The sequence below is a fragment of the Idiotropiscis lumnitzeri genome, chromosome 7, assembly GCF_059441095.1.
Source record: "Idiotropiscis lumnitzeri isolate Australia: NSW breed Sydney's pygmy pipehorse chromosome 7, RoL_Ilum_1.0, whole genome shotgun sequence".
Taxonomy (NCBI): Eukaryota; Metazoa; Chordata; class Actinopteri; order Syngnathiformes; family Syngnathidae; genus Idiotropiscis; species Idiotropiscis lumnitzeri.
Window position 1 is genome coordinate 14,523,464 of NC_142397.1, and position 23,551 is coordinate 14,547,014.

General features: G+C 42.2%; 4 protein-coding genes across 12 annotated transcripts in view; 2 read left to right on the forward strand and 2 right to left on the reverse strand.

The window, feature by feature from the left end:
- Positions 1 to 23,551, reverse strand: part of LOC148333685 (uncharacterized) — a 42,600-nt gene that overhangs the window by 14,296 nt on the left and 4,753 nt on the right. For 3 of the 7 annotated variants that reach the window (XM_088301500.1, XM_088301501.1, XM_088301499.1), the window contains exons 8-11: positions 23,308 to 23,488; positions 22,430 to 22,569; positions 21,659 to 21,770; positions 20,933 to 21,050 (exon numbers count right to left, since the gene is read on the reverse strand). In XM_088301500.1, coding sequence (XP_088157626.1) covers positions 20,933 to 21,050; positions 21,659 to 21,770; positions 22,430 to 22,569; positions 23,308 to 23,488 — 551 coding nt within the window. Of the gene's footprint in view, positions 1 to 323; positions 484 to 586; positions 681 to 792; positions 868 to 1,055; positions 1,145 to 2,263; positions 2,338 to 2,415; positions 2,502 to 2,576; positions 2,643 to 2,853; positions 2,967 to 20,932; positions 21,051 to 21,658; positions 21,771 to 21,843; positions 21,899 to 22,429; positions 22,570 to 23,307; positions 23,489 to 23,551 lie in introns of those variants that run through there. The other 4 variants (XM_088301504.1, XM_088301503.1, XM_088301502.1 and 1 more) reach the window with 4 other exon arrangements.
- Positions 3,083 to 6,441, forward strand: lrrc51 (leucine rich repeat containing 51). The gene is given in 6 exon segments (XM_088301511.1): positions 3,083 to 3,510; positions 3,911 to 3,978; positions 4,768 to 4,973; positions 5,073 to 5,221; positions 5,568 to 5,654; positions 5,656 to 6,441. Coding segments are annotated over 5 exon segments (537 nt in total). The 5' UTR covers positions 3,083 to 3,510; positions 3,911 to 3,920; the 3' UTR covers positions 5,693 to 6,441.
- Positions 7,309 to 20,300, reverse strand: LOC148333687 (uncharacterized). Of its 2 annotated transcripts, XM_088301509.1 has the most exons (4): positions 18,349 to 20,300; positions 18,076 to 18,197; positions 17,374 to 17,796; positions 7,309 to 8,328 (listed from the first exon to the last, which is right to left on the reverse strand). In XM_088301509.1, the coding sequence occupies exons 2-4, from the start codon at positions 18,091 to 18,093 to the stop codon at positions 8,005 to 8,007; spliced, it is 765 nt and encodes a 254-aa protein (XP_088157635.1). In that variant the 5' UTR covers positions 18,094 to 18,197; positions 18,349 to 20,300; the 3' UTR covers positions 7,309 to 8,004. The 2 variants fall into 2 exon arrangements, with proteins under 2 accessions (XP_088157635.1, XP_088157636.1); XM_088301510.1 differs by lacking the exon at positions 18,076 to 18,197 and having other exon boundaries at positions 19,470 to 20,300.
- Positions 10,502 to 15,480, forward strand: LOC148333688 (uncharacterized). Of its 2 annotated transcripts, XM_088301508.1 has the most exons (3): positions 10,502 to 11,642; positions 11,808 to 11,966; positions 12,145 to 15,480. In XM_088301508.1, the coding sequence occupies exons 1-3, from the start codon at positions 10,613 to 10,615 to the stop codon at positions 13,617 to 13,619; spliced, it is 2,664 nt and encodes an 887-aa protein (XP_088157634.1). In that variant the 5' UTR covers positions 10,502 to 10,612; the 3' UTR covers positions 13,620 to 15,480. The 2 variants fall into 2 exon arrangements, with proteins under 2 accessions (XP_088157634.1, XP_088157632.1); XM_088301506.1 differs by having other exon boundaries at positions 10,502 to 11,966.

Genomic DNA, 23,551 nt, shown 5'->3' on the forward strand with positions numbered 1-23,551 from the left:
AGAAAAGCAGACTTTAGAGAAATGCAGCTAACTACCGGCTAATTCTGTTCTTTAACATTAGTAGGAGTGGTGGTAACAGCGGTTTCAGAACTTGTAACACGAGGAATTTTTTTAAGATCGGCACCAAAAATATTTTCACCTCCAATGAAAATGTGCTGTTGACCAGTGGGAGCTGTCTAAATTAAGAGACCCACATGGGGACTGACCAAAAAGTACACATTTGTAGGTGGAAAAAAATATTGAATTCACCAATTATGTCACCATAGGTTTGGGCACAACACCAGCAATAAATAAATATTTATAAAAGTCAGTGATAGTGATACCTGACAGAAGATGATGCCACAGTATGCATATCCACAAACGAGATTTTCTTTGTGCAATGGAACACAGGGGAGTCATCATCTGAGAGTGAAGAGAATGTTGACACACTGGAAGTAGAGCTGCTCGCCGTTCGCCCCAATATTTCATGCGGCACTGGCAAATCTGAAAGATGAAGACAAACATCTAAATCAGCTGCAAAGTGCGTCCAACGTCTGAAAGCACAAGTCAAATGCCAAAGAAATGCAGAAATGGATGCGAGACTCACATTGCTTTGCCAAGTAGGCATCAAGGCCATTACTCAGATAAACACTGCCATTGCTCTCCATCACAAAAGAAACCGTTAGATTTGCAATCTCCCTCTAACAAACAAGAATGTAAATATGATTATTTTGGTACAGAAGGAATGAGAAGAAAAACACATTAACACATCATATTCCCAGTGTTTTAACAAAAATAATTCTGCTTGCTTACCTCCACTCCAGTGTCCAAAGTATCAAGGGTGCTACGTTCATTCATCATGTCATGGTAAACCAGCAACAAAAGCACCTGTGAATAAAAAGAGCAGGTCAGACATTCCCCATTACCTTGTGTTTTGCCCAGAAGATTCACAATACTGCACAATAGAAGCATGTCATTGTTGAGTTTTAAAACAGCGCAAACAAAACACGATGTAAGACAGCAATAATAACAACATCACATACAACAGGATGCAAACAAACATTCCCCACATGTACCTTTGCAATTTCCACAGTCAGGTTAATTCCATTTCGTATGTTGTCCCAGGATATTGATGTGCCTTTGGTTGGATTAAATCTGCAATCCCCTATACAACAAATAGGTATTAAGGTAAATAAGCGTTTTCAGATAAGAGAATAGAAATTGAAACATACAGTCTCCAATATGAAGGTACAACTGAAAATTTTACAATTATTTTCATCCATACAAACATACTTTCAGATTAATTCAATTTAATTGCCTGCAATTGTGATTGCCAGCATGGTTGGTTCATGCATTCCCATCATGGCTCCCTCACATAATGAAGCCGATTATATGAATAGTAAGTCCATTCCTAGCATAAATGAGCAGATATATAGCAACTGCAGCGGTGTTGCACTTATTCTATAAAATGTGTTCAAACTCTCCATGTAAACGCATTCATATTTCAAATTCTAGTAAGTGAAAAAAAAAACTGCCCTCCACTTCCCATCTTTGTGTGCCCTGCGATTGGTTGGCAACCAATCCAGGGTGAACCTCGCCTTCTGCCCGAAACGGCTGAGATAGGCTACAGCATGCCCGCGACCCTCGTGAGGAGAAGCGGCTCAGATAATGAATGAAAGAAAGAGTACAAGTACAAATTTGGTAAAAACTAAAGGCTGCAAAAAAGATGCGGAAAACTCAATTTCATGAACTGGGTCCACCCAATTACTTGGAAGATGGAAATGACCAGCTATCGGTAAGTATTGCTCACGCCATTTTTATTGTTTAATTAAATGAATCAGAAGGGAGAAAAGCAAGCATGCTTCCATGCCAGAAAGTCAGGTGTGGCTCAATGATTCCATATCCGCCTTCTTCAAGATCACAGTCATGCTGGCCCCGCCCGGAAGATTTTCAAAGTGTAAAGCCGAATCCAAGATAATGTGTATCAATTGGAGAAACAGCTCATTGGGAAAGGGATATTTAATTGTTTAATACATATTAAAATTTGTAAAAATCGTGTCCCATACATTTTCACCCCCAGTTTAGACACTCAGATGATAAACTGATTCAAAACATCTGTTCTGGAACCGGAAACTTTGATTTTTCTATTTCAAAAAGTAGATAACTGAGTTCAGGATTAGACTCAGAGTTTGTTGAACCTGCTTTGTGAAATGGACCCCTGAACAATACTTTTGCATTGAGAGAGAAAAAAAAACATGCCCAGAAATGTGTGTCAGAAACTCACGGTCCACAAATCTTGCAATGGCTTTAAAACGTTCCCCAGGTGTTTTAATTAAAGGAGGGTTTGGCTCATTTTTCCTGAAATTAAACGGAAGAAAAACCAGAGTAAACGACAGCGGCTATGTCCCGAATGAACATAACTGCAAATGTACTCACAGCTGGCAAACAACACGAAGCAGGAACTCCCCATCTTGTAACTCGTCGATGTTAATTTCTTGGTGGGCCAAAATAATATTGTTGACCTGAAAAGGTAGCATGAGGAGGTTAGGTCAAAGCCTAATAGTTTAAATATTAAAATCTCGATGGCGTTAACCTACCCAGCTAAGTAGAGCCTTAACGCCCAAATTAGCGAGTGCCATCTCGGCTGACCATTCCTTTTGATCCTGTCGGGAGGAAGAAGCAATATTTTTAACTGTTTATCTGTTTCGGAAATAAACACGCACACGCGTCCACGACAAAATGGTTGTCTTCTGTCAACATTACGCTAGCATGATAAATATCTCCGTTCAACGATACTGGCTAAGTGTAGATGTTGTAAGCGTGTAGAGGAGATATTGTTAGCGCGTGGAAGTATTTTTGTTAAAGCAGACTTACCAAAAAAAGTAAAAATCAACGTAAAAGACGACTGCACACTTTGACGACATGCACTGATGTGAGTTCAACGGTCTGGTGGAGTTTTACACATTTTCAAAACAGGCAGATAGTCGTTAAACCAACCAATCATATTTCGCTGAATGACGCGACGCAAAATAAACTACTATGATTGGATAGAAGGCAGGAAGTTGAATGAGCGTCGCTCTTGTTTTTGAAAGGCAGGCCAGCCGAAAAAAACGTGAGGCGGGGAATGTCTTTCGTGGCATCGTCCGATATATATATAGATAGATAGATATATATATAGATACATCGTGAGAGAGACAGAGAGAGTACAAAGATCATCCATCCATCCATCCATCATCTGTACCGCTTCTCCTCACTAGGGTCGCGGGGGGTGCTGGAGCCTATCCCAGCTATCTTCGGGCAGTAGGCGGGGGACACGCTGAACTGGTTGCCAGCCAATTGCTGGGCTCACAGAGACGAACAACCATCCGCACTCACACTCATACCTAGGTGCAATTTAGAGTGTTCAATCGGCCTGCCATGCATGTTTTTGGAATGTGGGAGGAAACCCACGCAAGCACGGGGAGAACATGCAAACTCCACACAGGATGGCCGGAGCCGGGATCGAACCCACGCCCGATGCTGTCTCTCACTGTGAGGCCGTCGTGCTAACCAGTCGGCCACCGTGCCGCAGTACAAAGATCAGTCAATCCAATTTGCATGCCTTTTGCATCACAATCCGTGGGGGACTTTGTCGGGTCGAAGGCGAACTTCTACGTGTTACTATGGAAACAGACTGTTGACTGCTGCGCTCAGCGTCGCGCTCAATTCGCATTGCTGTACACTCGTGAGACGAAAGGCTTAGCTTTTTATTATTATTATTATTTACCTATACGATACAATTTGCGTGTAATCGTATGATAACCAAAAAAACAATACAACTGCATTGCTCGTAAGTAACACTTGAGCATTTTTCCTCAGGGTTGAGGGAGGGGGGGGGGGCAAATGGTAAAACTAGCATGTGACTTCACCATGTTGTGACTTTTTATCACAGATGATAGCTGATGATGATGTATGGCGCTCCAGTGGATTTATCATTTAAAGCCATCAGCAACTTAGCAGGTAGCACATTAAATTGTCATATTTCTTTTACTCGTGGCCTTTTATTTTTAAGCTTTTCAAAGAAATTCCTCCATAGTGCACTGTACTACGTTTACTTTTCAGTTTTTTTGACAGCTGTTTGTTGCAGTGTGACCAGGAGCGTGGCCAGAGTTTTTTTTGCACAATTTTCACATGGATGCAGCATTCTTAGACCCAAGTTATTCATATTATCTGCATTTTAAAATAATTTGTTTATAATTCATCTGATAGCAAACTTTAAAAGAACCTGCCTTAAGTAAAGAAGATATCATTCTTACAATCAACATAAATCAAAATTATTACTTTCCCCACATAGCAAGCACACATCTATGATACCATCCACAGACATGATTTAATGAATAAAATATATACAAATCGTACACACACACACACACACACCCTAGCAGGAACAAACCTATGGTAAGTAAAAAGCATTGTTTACAATTGTGAAGAATTAAGAGATTCATGTGTCGTGGTGCTTGAATGACAGAATGGCGTTGACCGTCTGTGACAATTAATCACTAGTTGCTACTATTTATTATTAATAATTAAGATCGCCTATAATATTGCACTATATGCTTAGTAGAGGAAAATTCTGTGTTATGTTTGTTTGTCCTGATTAGCACCAAAATCTCCAAAAGTTACTCTATCGTCCTCTTTTACTTTTTCTCAATAAGGTCCATTTAAATCTTGATAAAGTTTAAACAAACTGGTTAAAGCAAAAACTTTCAACACTACCCTAAGTTCATCATGTGTCTATCTACATTTCAGATGCACTGACAGAAGAACCAAGCAAAGGGTTGAGGCCTTTAAAAAGAAATTCATTTGGAAAGTTCCAAAGTGGCTCCCTTCGTCTGAATAACAATCAAATTACAAACCTCTATGACCTTCACAAGACCGTCAGCCACTTCCTGGTTGAACCATCACTGCTCGCTTGGCTGGACCTTTCGTTCAACCACATCACAAATGTAGACAAAGTGAGCTCTTTTTTTATTTTTATTTTTTTACATTCAATTATGCTTTCTGGCTTCTTCTAGCATATGATATGCAAAGTGTGGGCTTCTGTGTGTTTCTAGGTTTTGTGTGAGCTGCCCCAACTGCGCGTTTTGTATCTTCATGGCAACCGTATTTTTACCCTATCAGAGGTAGACAAGCTACGAAGTCTCTCTCATCTACACACCATCACCCTTCATGGAAATGTCATTGAAACAAACAAGACCTACAGGTTAAAACTAATCATATTAAATCCATATTCCATATTCCGTTAACTTATACAGGGTAGAACAATACTAATAGTTTACATTGAGTGATTTATTTAAGGTTGATTTGTTAATCTATGCTGAGGAAAGGCATACTATATGCATCATCGGTATTGGCAAGCATGTTTTGTGTAACCTATCTCCAAATGTCTAAATGTAGATCAAGTTCCTATTAACGCCACATCTGTATTTTATTATTATTTTATTATCATTGAACAGTTTATTCTTGTGAATTGTTCCTATATATCACTGAGGTGTATGTTAAGTTAATTTATTTTTACCTAACTACTTTTATGTATTTTTGTTGTTAAGGAAACACGTCATATGTACTCTACGTGCATTAAAGACGATGGACTTCAGTGTTGTGACCCCTCAGGAGCGAGTCTTGGCACAGATATGGCAACCCAGGCAAACGAAATAAGGAAACACTTCAGTGACTCTGTTCAAAGTCGTACCTGATATTGACCTTTCACAAGACCTTATTAAAAGATGTAGGAGGGAGAAGGAGAGATTTGTCTCAAAGTCATTCTCTCAAATACAAAAGTGATTTCCACGTGTTTGTTTCCATTTTCACAAATATATCCTTGATTTTCTCATGTTTTTAAGATCCACAAATATATTTGTAATTCTCACGTTTTTCAGAAACACCAATGGATTTGCAATTTTCACGTTTTTCAGCTCTACAAAAATATCCATGATTTTCAAATGCGTTGTTTGTTTTATGCCGTGTGTATGCATTTTTCATGACATCCATCCATCTATTATCTGAGCGCTTATCATCACGAGGGTTACGGACGAGCTGCAGCCTATCCCATCTGTCTTCAAGCAATCGGCGCTACACCGTGAATATCATTTGTAAATGTTCTACTGTTTATGAATTGTTCCATGTGGATATGTGATGTATATGAAACAAATATCCCAGTTTCAGGAGCTTGCTTATAAACGTCACATGACCAAACCCAGAAAATAGGTCAGCTATGATTAGTCGGTTCTTTTCTTATGGTCTTCTCTTCTTTCATGCTCTTCAGGCCATTCTCCCAAAGCTTCTCTTGTACTTCATAAGGTTAACTCTTATTTTTACTTGACAGCTGTACACTGCGGTGTGACATGTTTTTCATCAAAGTTGCTACTGTTGAAGAAAACTTAATACTGTTCACTTAATCAGGGGAAATGTTCTATGTATGTCTTTCCCAAATAATGTACCACTAAATCTTCCTAAAAACCTTTATCACTGCCTGATTTTTGTGCTTTATCTCAATATCAGATGCAATCACAAGACCCAACCAGAGGTCCGTGGCCTTTATAGAGAAATTCAGTTGAGAAGTTTCAAAGTGGCTCCTTGCAGCTGTTGATGACTTTCACTGGAACATCCGCCACTTCCTGGCTAAACCATTCATTCAACCTCATCACAAATTTAGATAAAGTGAGATCTTTGTAATCGACACGCATTTTCTTGGCCTTCAAGAACACAAACTGTGTTTTTGTGTAAGTTGCCCAAACGACAGGATTTCCATCTTCATGGGAATGTTGTTGAAACTAACAAGGCAAAAAAGGGCCTAATTTGGATTTTTTTTTCCTCCAAGTAGAACACAAAACTGTTAATTGAAAAATGTTGCTACAGTGAGTGATATATTTGAAGCTTGATAAACGAATCCATAACAGAAAGCATGGAAAGCATAACCAGGTAGCATTGCAACAAGTTTCTGAATGAAGATCAAGTTCATTTTCCACCCTGGTGTGCAAGGCGATACCACTTTAAGACAAAAAAGCTGCTTGTTCAACATCAATATTTCTATTCATTATTTATTGAAATTGCTTTCATTGTTTTTGTCGCATCAAGGCCGTTTGCCCAATAGTTCGACTTGCTTTGAACATTGCATATTTTTTCTTCAGGCATCATGTCATATCTGCTCTAAAATGGACGTTAGGAATGAGCCTTGGCAATTGACAACTGGCCTGTATTTAACCAGTGCGCGCATTTCCTTGGAAATTTCAAAATCCAAAAGAGACATTTTGTAATGTATTAATAATACATTGAAAACTCCAAACTCAATAGCTGTTGAAAGTTTTAATGAATTAATAAACAAAAAAAAAGGGTCAACAATTTTTTTGTACGAGCCGAAGATATTACAAATATATTTCAGGTAGTATTTCATATTCGAGAAACAAAACAAAAACTGAAAAGTAAAATGGCAAGAACCCAGTGCAAAAAGCTCAAACGCTTGGCTAAACTAATCACAACCTTGCACGAGATCCCTTTCGAGCATCTAACTGTTCGGAACTCCTTAGACGAGGCCTGCTACAATGGTTAGTTTTCAATTAATACGAACAAATCACTCATATTACAATCGGCAGCAAAAAAGCTTTGTTTGAACACTGTTTAACAGCCCTCAAAGTGTTGTTGGCTTTCTACAATCATCTTCAGCTTTAGAATTAGCCAGAAAATTCTGTACAAAGAAGGCAAAAAGATAATACACACATCAGGGACATACATCTGTCCCTATATCACCCACTGAAATCAGTGCCCTTCCCCCCTGCCTCCCACCCCCAAACGTAGGCCTCCAGTGCTATACAGGTTTTATGGGATTAGAATCTATATAGAATTTAAGCACCGTGAATGCTATTACATCCTCAATAGTGGAAACAGACAAAATAATGGCCGGTCACAGAAATGCATGTATTGAGCAGTGTGTCCTCGAGTTGAAATGGTTACCATTAACAGCCTGTCCCATTTTGTTTAAAGTAATACCTAATTCATCAAATGGATAAGATTTTTCACTTTTTCTTTGGTCTGATTAAGAAGGTACTCCTTCTCTCCACTAGTTTCTCTAAGGGTGTCCAATTCTTGCTGTAAAGCAGCAATATGCTTCTGTAGTTCACCAATCTGCAGAGCTTTCTGCTGCTCCGCTTGCTCAAGTTGAAATTTAAGATGATCAATCTCTTTCTGAAGTGCTGCTCTCTGCTCAGCAATTTCCTTTTGCAGCTCTTTAGCAACGCAATCCTTGGCTCGAACAATATCTTCAATGTGCAGGTTTTGTTGCTCCAGGAGTTCTTTAAGTTGGGTGATTTCTTTCTGTAAGAAAAGATGAAGATCACAATAACTTCATGTAACGTTATGTAATCATTTTGTGTATTTCTAATCATGTTTTTATACACTATTTGTATCAGTGACAATTGCGCACACACACACAGACACTCACATTATTGCTTTAGCACACACGCACACACTTAAGCTTTTCTTTGAGTTTCGAATTCCTCGCCTCAGGCTGAATTCTGAACTGACCACTGTGATTGATGCTTCCTGCCTGCTATAATTTCAGATCATTAGTTACTTATGCTTTCCTGTCTCCCCGGAAGACAGACGCCCATTATCTGCTTGGGTTGTGAGGAAGTCAGAGGGAGAGTGTGCGGGATTGAACTGGCAAGACGCTTGTTCCCGCCTGGCTCCCTCTCCCCTTCGCGAACGGTCAAAAACAAAACTGTAACTGGTTTGCTCTGGTTTTCTGCCACCTTTAATAAGTTAATTCAGTCTAAAAAAGGCGTCAGGGCATTTTAAACCTGACATTTATTTGGTGCCGATCACCCGGGAGCCACACCCGGACAGACGCTCGTCGCTGGATATTTCGGGGGCCACCGAATCTGACGTCAGCGCTTCACCATTTGAGAAAGCGGGCCTCCGAGCTCCTGCTCCGGCCGTCTGCCCGGATGTCGGTTCCCTATCGGACAAGGCTGATCCAGAGGAAACCAGGTATTGTTTTTCAAATTATTTTGTACCACCATTTTAAATTTTTAAAATGTTAAAACAATTGGAAGGGGAGTGAAAGAGGTGTGTGAGACAGCGCGCGCAGAGGCCGGGCCTCAACCGTTTAGACAGTACGGTTAAAATAAACTGCATCGTGCTAGTCCAAGGAGTTATATAAAAAAAAAAAGAATCGGTAGCGAATTAGGCCATAACTCATTGAGAGACTGGGTCTCCCCTACGGATAGCACGGTGAACACATTGAGTAGTGTTCCTCGGTGTCGAAAGAAAAAATAAAATTGGTAGCGAATTGGGCCATAACGCGTTGAGAAACTGAGCAAATTATAGAGAAAACAGATAAGACAGCCTAGAGAAGGGAAACAGGGTTTCCAAGCAAATTAAACGTTCCTCTCTACGGAAAAAAACTCGAGAAGGTCTACTCACAATTTCACATTAAATTTAGGGAATAGTGAGGCATTATTTTCAGTGGTTTTTATTATTTTTATTTTTATTTTGAATTTCTTTGGCCAACAAGCTCGTTTGACTGAGAAGTGTATGTGTGCGGTGAATGAGACTCTAAAGAAAGGGAGGGGGTGATTGAGTGTGAAAGAGCGTGTGTGCGTGCGTGTGCGATTGTGTGAGCGTGAGTAAAGATAGCGGACTTCAGACAACAATGGAAAATGGGTCAAAACGCGGCCAAAGAGTTGAAAGCAAACCCAGATGTGAAGTTTATGAATGGGTAGGACCCGGATTGTTGCCAATTTCTGGAGAGTGAAGAAATATGACTTCAAGCCATGTCTGAAAGATCCGGCGAATTTCGAAGCAGTGAGAAGTGCGTTGACGGAAAAAAGAAAGCTGAAGAAAGGAACGGGAAAGAAAACACACAACATCAGTGGAAGTGCAATGTACATTTTGCTTGTGAATGTTTGCGAAAAACTGTATGCAAAGTGAGCGAATGGTGTGGTTGGGGATTACAAATACCATTTGGTATTTTATCCCATGTAATACAGTAGGGTTATAAACAAGAAATTTGAGTTGCTGTCCTACTGATGAGAAACCAGTTTTTAGAACACCCTAGGTGTTGACAAACTGGTCCAAATTTTCTAAAATGGGGACATTAGGTAGTAAAATAAAACCCAGGGATACGCTGCAATGTAGAGATTGGAAGTTCAATAAGAAAAGAAAAGGAATGTGAAAAGAAAGCTGGAGAATGTGTAGAAAAGAGAAAGGAACAATTAATGTTCCATAGAAAGGAGGATGATGAAACAGGACCAGTATTGAGAATGACAAAGAAAGTGGTTGAAGAAGGTAAAGAAGGGAGGGTGCAACTGCCCCCTTGTATTCTGAGTTACCTACCCCCACCTCCACATTATCAGGTAACGCCATATAGAATGACGATTAGATCAGACGGGACTGCATCGATAAGACAAAGAAAACCCCCGAAAAGAGAGATAAATCTAAAATGCGCTCACCTCAATGTGCTGCGTGTATGTATGTGACTTCCGGTTCCGGCGCCGCGCGAGTGGCTGCCTGTTTACAGCAGCGTGGCTCACTATTGAGCTTTTTTCGTGTGTTTTTCTCTTTACCCTTTTTTATTTTACTTTACCCCATCTCAGCAATGGACATCCAACTTGCGGTGGTTTTACTGCTGTTGGGGGCTGTTTTTTGCGCGATCGTGTCCGGAGACGAAACTCTGAGCTACGGATCGATCGTGTACACAAGAGATCAGCTGTTCGCACTCCGTGCTAACCCCGCGTGGGCTCCCGGAGCGAGACCCGATATCCCCCGCGAGCTGAGGAGGAAGAGACGGGGATGTCGTGCGGGGGCTAAACGGCAGGCAAGGAGGAGACGATACCATCCCGTCCTCCCGTCCGTTATCATGGGGAATGTTCGATCCCTCCCCAACAAAATGGACGAGCTAACAGCGCTAACCCGGCACGAGAGGATTGTCCGGGAGGCTAGCTTGCTGGTGTTCACGGATTCGTGGCTAACAGAGCTAACGCCGGAGGCCGTCGTGGAATTGGACGGCTTCCAAATACTACGTGCGGACAGGACACTGGAGAGCGGTAAGAGGAAAGGGGGAGGGCTGGCTGTGTTTGTTAATGATAGATGGTGTAACCCTGGGCACAAAACTGTTAAGGAACAACTCTGCAGTCGGGACATTGAGATGATAGCTGTTAGCATGCGTCCGGTCTACTTACCGCGAGAGTTCAGTCACGTGATCGCGGTGGCGGCGTATGTGCCACCCTCTGCTAACGGTGAGACAGCCTGTGATGTACTGACTGCAGCTGTGAGCAGGCTACAAACACAGCACCCAAATGCCTTGTTCCTTATCTCTGGTGACTTCAATTATGCTTCTCCTTCCTCTTCTCTGCCTTCATTTACACAATATGTAACCTGCCACACCAGAGACAATAAAATACTGGACCTTTTCTATGCCAACACCAAGGAGGCGTACACGTCACTGCCCCTCCCCCCGTTGGGCAAAGCTGACCACAACTTGGTTGCTCTCCTGCCTGTGTACAAACCTCTCGTCCGCAGGCAGCCAGCTGTGACACGCACAGTTCAGCGATGGTCCGGAGAAGCCGAGGAGGCCTTGAAGGACTGTTTCAACACAACTGCGTGGGAGGTATTCAGTGAAGCTCACGGTGAGGACACTAATGGTTTAACAGACACAGTTACAGACTATATTAACTTCTGCATGGAGAACACCATTCCCACCAGGACTGTAAGATGTTTCTCCAACAACAAACCCTGGATCACACCGGACATTAAAGGTCTCCTGAAGGAGAAAAAGAGGGCTTTTGTTTCAGGCGACAAGGACGAGCTGAAGAGAGTGCAGCGTCAGCTGAGAAGGAGGATCCGAGAGGGGAAAAAGTCCTACAGGATGCGGATGGAAGAACAACTGCAGCGGAACAATGCCAGGGATGTCTGGAGGGGCCTGAAGACCATCTCAGGCCACGGACAACCAGGTAAGACCCAGAAAGGGGGGGGGGCTTCAGTGGGCAAATGAGTTTAACCTATTTTTCAATAGGTTTGATCAAATGCCTAACCCCGCTCAGGCTTCCCTGATGCAGCCCCCACCAACCCCTCCCGCCACTGCGAACGAGACCCTCTCTCCCCCTCTCTCGCCCCTCTCTCTCTCCACAGGCTCCAGTTCCCAGCCTCATCAGACGACCACCACTTCCGCCTGCTCAGCCTTGTTCCTCACAACATCTCAGGTGAAGAACCAGCTGAGGAAGATGAAGGCGAGGAAGGCGGCGGGCCCAGATGGGATCAGCTCCCAGCTCCTCAAATCCTGCGCAGACCAGCTGTGCGGAATCGTCCAGCACATGTTAAACCTGAGCTTGAAGCTGGGCAGAGTCCCCCAGCTGTGGAAAACATCCTGCCTGGTTCCGGTTCCAAAGACACCCCATCCGAAGGAGCTCAACAACTTCAGACCAGTGGCGCTGACGTCTCATCTGATGAAGACCCTGGAGAGACTGGTCCTCGTCCATCTGCGCCCCCTGGTCAGCTCCTCAATGGACCCACTCCAGTTTGCATACCAGCCTGGCATCAGTGTGGATGATGCCATCATCTACCTGCTCCACACTTCACTCTCCCACCTGGAGAAGGCGGGGGGCACGGTGAGGATCATGTTCTTTGATTTCTCAAGTGCTTTCAACACCATCCAGCCCGCCTTATTGGGAGACAAGCTGGAGCAGGCGGGAGTGTCCCACCACCTCATCACATGGATTCACGACTACCTCACAAACCGGCCACAGTACGTGAGGACACAGGACTGTGTGTCTGACGTGCTCCTCTGCAGCACGGGAGCGCCGCAGGGAACTGTGCTGGCTCCCTTCCTGTTCACCCTCTACACCTCGGATTACAAATACAATTCCACAACCTGTCACCTGCAGAAGTTCTCTGATGACTCTGCGATTGTCGGCCTCATCACTGACGATGACGATCGGGAGTACAGAGGGGTTACGCAGGGGTTTGTGGACTGGTGTCAGCAGAACCGCCTCCAAATCAACGCAGGGAAATCCAAAGAGCTGGTGGTGGATTTCCGCAAGCGTCGGCACTCTCCACCTGCACCAGTGAATATCCAGGGAACAGACGTTGAGAGGGTCTCAACTTACAAGTACCTGGGTGTTCATCTGAACAATAAACTGGACTGGAGCGACAACACAGATGCTCTCTATAGGAAGGGTCAGAGCAAACTCTTCCTACTCAGGAGGCTGAGGTCCTTTGGCGTTCGGGGAACACTCCTCAGGAACGTCTATGACTCGGTGGTTTCACCGGTCATCTTCTATGGAGTGGTCTCCTGGGCAGGTGGCATCTCGGGCCGGGACAAAATGAGACTGGACAAACTAGTGAGGAGGGCCAGCTTTGTCCTGGGCTGCTCCCTGGACTCTGTGGACTCAGTGGGGGGCAGGAGGATGACGGCAAAACTGTCATCAATGCTGGAAAAACCAGCCCACCCACTCAATGACACTCTGAGAACACTGTACAGCTCCTTCAGTGACAGACTTTTACACCCTCGCTGTACCAAAGAGAGATTTCGCCGCTCCTTCCTGCCGACTGCTGTCAGACTTTTTAACAAGATCATTGGGTCAGGCCTACAAACGGGAGGGCATTAGTGCAATTGTGCAGTCCTAGGATGCAATATAAACTACTACTGTTCTTTCAGCCAAGGGTGAACTTAAATATTGACCAACGATGTATTTTGTTTACCATTACAGTATTCTTATTACAGTACTTCCACCACTGCAGGATGTTCACTATTACAGTACTTTTATCATTGCAGTACTTTTAAAATTGCAGTATTTCCTATCATTGCGGTACTTTTACTGTTACAATACCTTCATCATTGCAGTATTTTTCTATCGTTGCAGTACTTGTACTATTACAGTACTTTTAACATTACAGTACTTTTATCATTGCAGTACTTTCCTGTCATTTCAGCACTCTCACCATTACAGTACTTTATCATTGTAATATCTTTATCATTGCAGTATCTTCAATCATTCAGTAGTTTTTATCATTACAGTGTTTCCCCCTCTGTATAATGTACAGGCATTAGGAGTGTTTCCTTACACTAGATACGTTTATACTGTGTATATTTGCATGCTTATTATGAATGTCTGCTATGAAGTGCGGGGGTGTGATGGTTGGGGGCGAGTCAAAGCGAGCGAAGAAGCAGTTCAGCTCCTCTGCCAGCGATGCACTCGGGTCTACAGAGGTCGTGCTGCTGCCACGGAAGTTGGTGATGCTCCTAGACCCTGCCACACCTCCCGTGGTCTGTTACTGGCAAGGTGGGCCTCCAGCCTCCCCTTGTAGATTGCCTTGGCTAGCTTGATGCTTTTGCTCAGGTCAGCACGAGCCACCCTGTACTGGGCTTTGTCGCCTGACCTGAAGGCAGCGTCCCGGGCCTTGAGGAGAGCGCGAACCCTGCTGGACATCCAGGGCTTCGCATTTGGGAAGGTCCGTATAGTCCTGTGTAGGGACACAGTATCCATGCAGAACTTGATGTAGTCCAGTACACAATGTGTGTAGACATCAAGGTCCTGATGATCAAAGAGGTCCCAGTTTGTGTCTTGAAAGCAGTCCTGTAATTCACTCATGGCGTCGTCACGCCAGGTTTTCACAGTCTTTGTGGTGGGCCTGAATCTGCGCCTGAGAGGGGTGTACGCAGGTGCAAGCTGCAAGGACAGGTGGTCTGACGGGGCGAGGGGGGCGAGTGGGAGAGCCCTGTATGCGTGCTTGATGTTCGAGTACACATGGTCAAGAGTGTTGTCTCCCCTCGTTGGGCACTTGACATGCTGGTGAAACTCTGGGAGTACAGTCTTGAGATTGGCCTTATTAAAGTCTCCCGCTACTATGTGAACGCCATCAGGGTGGGCCCGCTGATGTTTATTGATGACGCACGCGAGTAGCGACAGCGCCGTGCTAGTGCTAGCGTCGGGAGGGATGTAAACAGCTGTGACAATCACTACCGTTAGGTCCCTCGGGAGGAAATAAGACCGGCATTTGACGGACATGAACTCGATGTCGGGCTCCCTCGGGAGGAAATAAGACCGGCATTTGACGGACATGGACTCGATGTCGGGGGAAGAGTGTTTCTCGACGATCGTGCTATCGCCGCACCAGTTCTCATGCACGTAAACACAGAGCCCCCCGCCCCTTCTCTTACCGGTGTCCCTCGTCCGATCCGCGCGATGTAGCGAGCGCCCGGCCAGCTGGATGCTAGCGTCGGGGACGTCTGCGTGCAGCCAGGATTCCGTGACGACGATCACACTCCTGTCTCGCACATAGCGGTTTCCCAGGATTTGTAATCCCAGGTCGTCGATTTTGTGGACCACGGATCTGGTGTTGGTGAGGTACAGACTCGGCAGTGGTTGCCTATGGGGCTGCCGTCGCAGCCGTTGCAAGACACCGGACCTGCAGCTCCGCTTCTGCTTCCTCTCTCTGCGTCGCTTGCGCCGCCTCCCGGTCCCGATGACAAGCCACGGTGAGCCGGGCGGCCTCGCCAGTTCGTCCGGAATTTTGCAATCATAGCAAAATTCCTCTGTGATGGTTATTTCGCATTGATATCCTATGTCCACGATGTCTTGGTGGGTATATCGATGTTGTGCCTCAGTTGGTGCCAATAAGAGCAAGCAAACACTAATAAAAAGTTACTAACATGTTATGGTTGTTTGTAGTTGTTCAGTGTTGAGAACTGTGTGTGTCGTTTTGTGGGCCCGTGTATATGTCTGAGTGTCTAAATGTCAGGGGGAGTGATAAAAGTGGTTGGAATTGTGCTAAAGGATTGATGAAGTAATGAGAAAATTGAATCAATGATTAGTAACCAACGAAAGGCTACTTAGGAGTGATAAGATCTTATTGAGGAAAATAATTAAAAAATTTACAAAAAGAAATCAATACAGGGGAAAGGACATTTATTCCAATTTGAAAACAAAATAAACTAACTTTTAGAACAGGATAGGCTCAAAGAAAAGAGATAGAAAAATAGCCTGTGCGCGCTCTATGAAAAGATTGAATCCAGACGCCTACACTGGTTTAGAAAGATGAGTCAGGATGGCCGAGTGGTCTAAGGCGCCGCGTTCAGTCCCAGTCTCCCCAGGAGGCCTGGGTTCGAATCTCGAATTTCCCCATTGTGGGACTAATAAAGGGAATCTTATCTTATCTTAAGATAAGGAAAGACAAAGAAAAACACCCAAAAAGAAAAATGGGAAGAGCGAAACAAAAGGATGATGACACTTTTGAGCAATACAAAGTCAGAATGGCAGCTGCGTTTAAAAATCATAGCGGGCTACAGGAAAATGGCAATGTAAATGGGCCATTTCAATAGCAGTTGAAGAATGCTTTACATGCAGACTCAAGAGAGAGAACAGACGACAGAGAGGAGGAAGAAGAGGAGCAAACAGGCGAAATACATCAGGCTGTTGGCGTTGAGGTAAAGAAGGCCATATAGCAGGAGATTGCCATGAGAGTTTCCAGATGAAGAGGTCCCCCTAAATTTACAAGAGATATTGGTCTTTGATTAAATAACTGAGCTGGAATAACCGTATTGGTAAATGGTTCACCAATTACTACCCTTTTTTATGTGACACTGGTGCATGTAGGATTGCTTATAATAAATCAATTCCAAATGATAGGGCAAGTGAGAAAGGTGCCATAGTCAGATTTGCAAGTGGAAAAAAATGAATAGAGTAACAGAATTAGAACATGGTTGGTTGAAGTACCCAGAAGGACACTGAGTTGGTTGCATGAATTGAACTTAGTTTTATTTTTACAGAACAATGATGTGACGTAAAAAAACAAAAGTTGAGGCCCAGTGCCACTCAGGGATGTAATTTATGTGGCAGAGAAAGGTCCAACAAGCCTTGGTAATCTTTAAAACAACAGTATCGTCATGGCCATGGAATGGGTTTTGTATGTTGGAACTTGTGAAGATACACTAAAGATTGTATCGACAAAGCATCTTAACGCACTACCAAATTATTATGAGTCATTTGAGCAAACAGTGACTGCAAAAAATGACTTCATGAGCCTGGGTTACTGCAGGAACCAGGGCAAAGTGAATTCATATTAGTCACAACAAATTGATTACGTGGCAGAGAACCACGTCAGAGTGTGATCAAGAGCTTTCACTGCTGCTTTAAGGAATCAAAAAATGACATTCTTTTTCCACCACATTGAAATTGCGCGGCGACCTAATTGTCACAGGGACACATTACACTGAAGGTGTGGTGCGCTCAGCCAGTGTCATTCTTTTCCCCCGCTCCCTCTAGAAGGCGCCACACGACTGTGGAGCCGTCCAAATTAAGTGTTCAGCCTTAAACTTGCACAACAAACGACACAGAACAATGAATGTCATACAAAACCAACCTGAGACTCCAAATGGGTGTTTTTTTCCTTCTGTTGAGCCTTTTCCAATTCCACTTGAAGCAATTTGAGCTCCATACCAGTGGCGTTCACCTGCCGCTCTATTATTTCCAGGGAGAGCTTCAGATTTTTCACTTTTTCTTTGGTCTGATTAAGAAGGTACTCCTTCTCTCTACTAGTTTCTCGGAGGGTGTTCAATTCTTGCTGTAAAGCAGCATGCTTCTGTAGTTCACCAATCTGCAGAGCTTTCTGCTGCTCCGCTTGCTCAAGTTGAAATCGAAGATGATCAATCTCTTTCTGAAGTGCTGCTCTCTGCTCAGCAATTTCCTTTTGCAGCTCTTTAGCAACGCAATCCTTGGCTCGAACAATATCTTCAATGTGCAGGTTTTGTGGCTCCAGGAGTTCTTTCAGTTGGGTGATTTCTTGCTGTAAGATAAGATGAAGATCACAATAACTTCATGTAACGTTATGTAATCATTTTGTGTATTTCTAATCATGTTTTTATACACTATTTGTATCAGTGACAATTGCGCACACACACACCCCCCCCCCCCCCCACACACACAGACACTCACATTATTGCTTTAGCACACACGCACACACTTAAGCTTTTCTTTGAGTTTCCAATTTCTCGCCTCAGGCTGAATTCTTAACTGACCACAAATTAAATATGAATAACCTGACATGATACAATACTTGATTTACCTCAATTACAGGCCCCATATTTTCGCCAACATCATGCTTTGTGGCTGCTCTAATTTCATCTTCTAAACATGAAATCTTCCCCTGGTGTCAGGTTCGCCAATTTGACATATAGTGTTCGTAAGCTAAAAGGAGAGACAGACAGCTCAAGTGGAGACAGAAAGGTGAACAAAGTTTATTTGACAACTTTATCTCCCCCCCTGTTCCCCGATGCTTTTCACACATTCCCTTTTATAACATCGGGAAATCAGATTACACTTCAAGAAATTAGATTACACTCAAGGGTGGTACAGTTCGTCTTCTCAAAGGCTGGTTTAGTCCGGTTTATCATTGGCGTGTCGCCATGGGTCGCAGCTGACTGCAGCTGACTTTGACGTCAACATCTTCTATCAGGACCCAGCACGATGTTGTTTGCGTCAGACTTTGGGGCCAACTCCTTCCTATCAGGGCTCATCACGGTGTTTACTTCATCGGCACTTCTTCAGAAGTGCCACCGCCCTGCCACACTCACACTGTAAACACTCAAGCATAGTTCACTCTATTAAACTGCAACATGTTATATGCACTTCATATTAAAATAAGCTGCATCACGGCAAATGTATAATAACCTCATAATATTATTCTAACACCTGGAGGATCTCAATTTGTTCAGTCTGGAGCTCCTGTAATAAAACAAAACATTTACATCAAAGTTGTCAACTAAATCCGTGATCCTCAACTGAGCGGTTGTTGGAAGATTTAAAGTGGGTCACAGAACCTATTTTCTTCATTTCCAGTGACCACCTCATTTATAGTTATTAATTGAATACGATAGTTTTATATTCATGGCCTAGATGTGTTCTTGAAACAAATAGTCTGGAATTTTGACTATTCTACTGCATTAGCATACTTTAGGAACAACCATGAAGGACGCGCGTTTGTAAATTGGGGTAATGTTACCTCAGTTTACAACTGCAACTGTGATTAAGGCTGAATGATTTTGGAAACGAATACAATTTTTACATTTATTCACTAAATAAGGCAATTGCGATTTAAAAAGTACTATGCGACTAGTGTTTTTTAAGCAACAGACAATTAAATTTGACTTCATTCTATTAAGCAGTAAACAAACTTCTGCTACTGTATGAACATTAAAAATACAAATCAACAGTAACTGATTTTGTGAAAACCTTTAAGCCGATTAAGTATCAAAACAATAATAAATACTTGCATGTTGGATTTCTGACCCATTTACATAATCACTACTGACGTAAACTGGTTGGACTGGTTTTCTTGTCTATCGTGCTTAAGCGTGACTGATTGTTGCCAAAATGTATGTGCACAAGAATATAAATGTACTAATAAGAGGATGAAAATATTAAAATGAAATCTGTAATATTGAGAATTATTATACCTACCATTTTGCCAATGTCACGTGAGGAGTGGGGTTTGGACCCAAAAGCAGACAGGAGACGGAGGTGGCGACGTTAAAGTCTTTATATACAAAATTCCAAGTAATAACAAGCCGGCCTGGATTCAGAACTGTCAGGTTTGAAAGGGTCCTGACGCCTTCTTAGACTGAATTAAATGCATAGAACCAGAGGAATAACCAGGGAAGGTTTTGTCTTTTTTCCATCGGGATGGGAGGAGAAGCTAGGAGGTGAAGTAGACGTCTTGCCAGTTCAATCTCCCGCACTCTCACTAACTTTTCCGCCCAACCTCTTGGACTTTTTATTCAGAGGAAAACGAAACTTGAGGAAAGTGAAACTTAAACAAGCGTGTGGGTGTGGCAGTTGTGCGCATGTGTGCTGAAGCAATGATGTGTCTGTCTGTGTGTGTGTGTGTGTGCAATTATTACTGATACAAATAGTGCATAAAAACATGATTAGAAATACACAAACTATTTACATACTCTAACAGAACACATGGAAAATGGCTGACATCCTGACAAGAAGAAAGCTTGACGTACTGACGATGTGTCTCTGAATAACTTGCTCTTAAATACTCAAGGAATCAAGCCTATCTGACATCATAAAAGACCAGAGCATAAAAGGACCATAGCAACTGAGTAGCAATGGACACATTAAGGCATATCACATCAGCCTAACTCACACGTATATGCAAATTAACACGTACCACGCTAATACAACATCAACATGTAACAGTTTAACATAACATTTAATTCATAATGCATTCAAGATCTTGAATCATAAATTGATTCAGAATCTAATTGCCAGGCAATGGAGGATTCACACTCTCACCTTTTGTGCATTGGCTTGATTGAGTTCAGAGTGTAGGTCGTCCATTTTGGATCTCCACTCCTCTTGACCAGATGCTTGAGTTTTGCTCAGCCTGCCAAGTTCAGCTTGACATACGGACAGCTGCGTCTGGACTGCACGCACCTGAGGAAATGTATCACATAGTAACAAAGTCCTGTGTGTATCATATGCATAGACCGCCTACCACCTTATGATCAACTGTAGAATCTAATGAGAGCCAAACAGAGGAGCAGTACGGGGAAAAACAAACTGACTAAAGATAATATCTTTATTTGGAGTTGGAGAATGCACTAACTGGTCAAAAAAAAAAATCACTCACTCAGGAAGACCTGGGGGTAGCTGTCGAGTTTGAATTTAATATCTAAAAAGCCTTAAAAAAAAAAAAAAAAAAAAAAACAAGAGCTCACCGGGGCACTTTGAGGAAAACACAAATGTGTGATCTTCATTCATTTTAAAAACATTTAAATAGTAGATTATTTTACTTTTCAATGGTATTTTTATTCCAAGAGCAATATTTAAGTGCACACTTTAGAATTGAACAAAAATGTGTCTTGAGACTGAATGAACAGTGTCTCTGAGGAGCTTTGACCAAGTGTTCATACCTGAGAAGAGAGGACACCGTTCTCGTCTTCAAGTTCATTCACTTTTCGGTCCATCAGTGAAAAGTTACTTTTACAGTCTTTGTTTTCTTTCAGAATTGCACCGAGTCGCAGTCGTAATCTAAAAGAAACAAAAGTACGAATAGTGAGTAACAACCCAGTTAAGTACCGTTTTGGGGGAAGACAAATATCGATCATGAAAATAACTTGTCTCTTTACATTACAGGGCTTACGTGGATAGTGGCAGTAAAAAAGTATGAAATCTTTGTCATTGCTCAGAATTCTGGATATATTAGTCAGAAACTGTGGCCTGATCATTGGGTGGGGCACACCTTGTACAGGTCAACAGCCAATCACAGGGCACGTAAACTACACGAGGGAATTCATAACCAACATGTCAATATCAAGATGTCAGATGTCATTTAATTGCCCTCCTGAACAGATATTTTGGTTTTTAGTGATTATCAACTCATGATGCCGGGTGATCTTGTCATTTTTAGAACAGCTGGTCTAATACATTTGTTAAGCATTCTATAAATTACAATTACAGCATGTTGTTGATCAATTACAGTAGAGCATTTTGGGCAGAAACATGAAAATATCACCTTGTGAAAATAATACTTTTACAAACAAGACCATTGTTTAAAAAAATAAAGTAACCAAGCATCTCATTCACTACGATTCTGTACCGGGATTATAATGACATTGAGTGAGGGAAGCTGGTCTTACGAGTTATTCTTTGTCTCAAGTTCATTGATTTGTTCCCTGGTAGTAAGCTCTTGGTCACTCTGCTCCCTTTTCATCTTGTCCAGGCGATACTGCAATTGGTTAACATGAGATTCTAAGGGGGAAAAAAAGTGACAAAAAAAACATGATGAAAGGGAAAGCATGCATTAGACTCCATGTGCACTTACTCTTTCATTTTCTTTGTCACTTGTCCTTCTTTGGCATCTAATTCCAACGACGGGCCTATGTAAACGGGAGCCGAGACCAGCTGACATTGAACTGTACTCAACCATTAAGACTCACACCTATGGACAATTTATTCTGACAAAGGCATGGTGCAGTATTAGATTTTGCATGGTAACAGTCAGCCAAAATAATCACTGTATTGAGATTATAGCTCGAAAAAAAGTTCTTAAAAAAGCATTAAATAAACACTTGAGTAAATATTTTATATACGATACTTATAATTTATAGTTGGGAATATGTTTTTTTATTGAACGCAATCCATTTTATTTTCAAACAAGATATAGACTACCGTATTTGATAGATTAAGAAGCATATAGCATGTCAAATAAATGTACACTTTTTTTGCAAAGGCAACCATGTAACTCACGGTCTCTTTGCGACTAACTAACATTTAAAGAAAAAAAAAAATAAGAACGGAAAAAAGCAGATGTTTTTTTTTTCATACTGCGGCCTTTGCAATCTGAAATTTGCATTGTACTACACTGCAATGTGGAATTGAATTAAAATAAGTTAAAAAAAGTTCAGCACCTCTTTGAGCTATGACGCTAATCTTGCAGGCGATCTCTCGCTCGAGTCTATCCCGATGATCTCGCTCTTTGATCATCTCCCGCTGAATCTTCCTCAACTGGAATTTGGGAGTGTTCATAATATCCTGAAGAGGAGATTTGCTGTGAAAATAAATAAACAAGAAAAACAAAATAATAATTACAATCTTTTAAGTCTAATTCGCTCATAAAAGCCATTGGCCCCTTTTTTTTTTAATCAAAACGGAACACTGGGATCAATTGGACCTAGTCTGAGTGTAATAGACAAACAGTTTATCAATAAATAAATAATAAAAATTAAAAAAAAAAAAAAAAAAACTAGAACTGTGTCATTTGTGATCTTCATTCAAGTCACCAAAAAAGACACACTGGATAGTAAACCAACATCCATCGCAGGTTCAGAGTCCGGCTATTTTTTTGCATAATTAAATATTTTGGTCCAACTCTTGTCTATTTGAGATGCTTTAGAAACACAACAAACACCCAGGCTCATTTAACGCAACATCACTCCAAGCAGCAAAAAGAAGTCAGTACTAGTATTGGAAAAGCAGACTTTACAGAAACGCAGCCAACTACCGGCTAATTTTGTTCTTTAAGTAACATTAGTAGGAGTGGTGGTAACAGCGGTTTAAGAACTTGTAACACGAGGAATTTTTTAAAATCTGCACCAAAAATATATTCACCTCCGATGAAAATGTGCTGTTGACCAGTGGGAGCTGTCTAAAATAAGAGACCCAGATGGGGACTGAAGTACACATTTGTAGGTGGAAAAAAAAATTGAATTCACCAATTATGTCACCATAGGTTTGGGCACAACACCAGCAATAAATAAATATTTATAAAAGTCAGTGATAGTGATACCTGACAGAAGATGACGACACGGTATGCATATCCACAAACGAGATTTTCTTTGTACAATGGAACACAGGGGAGTCATCATCTGTGAGTGAAGAGAATGTTGACACACTGGAAGTAGAGCTGCTCGCCGTTCGCCCCAATATTTCATGCGGCACTGGCAAATCTGAAGGATGAAGACAAACATCTGAATCAGCTGCAAAGTGGGTCCAACGTCTGAAAGCACAAGTCAAATGCCAAAGAAATGCAG

Coding starts and splice junctions, on each gene's coding strand:
- LOC148333688 (XM_088301506.1), top strand. CDS start 10,613: ATGGACATCCAACTTGCGGTGGTTTTACTGCTGTTGGGGGCTGTTTTT. Junction 11,967..12,144: donor CTCAGGCCACGGACAACCAG/GTAAGACCCAGA, acceptor CTCTCTCCACAG/GCTCCAGTTCCCAGCCTCAT.
- LOC148333687 (XM_088301509.1), bottom strand. Junction 8,329..17,373: donor ACACCCATTTGGAGTCTCAG/GTTGGTTTTGTA, acceptor CTTTTCTTACAG/AAAGAAATCACCCAACTTAA.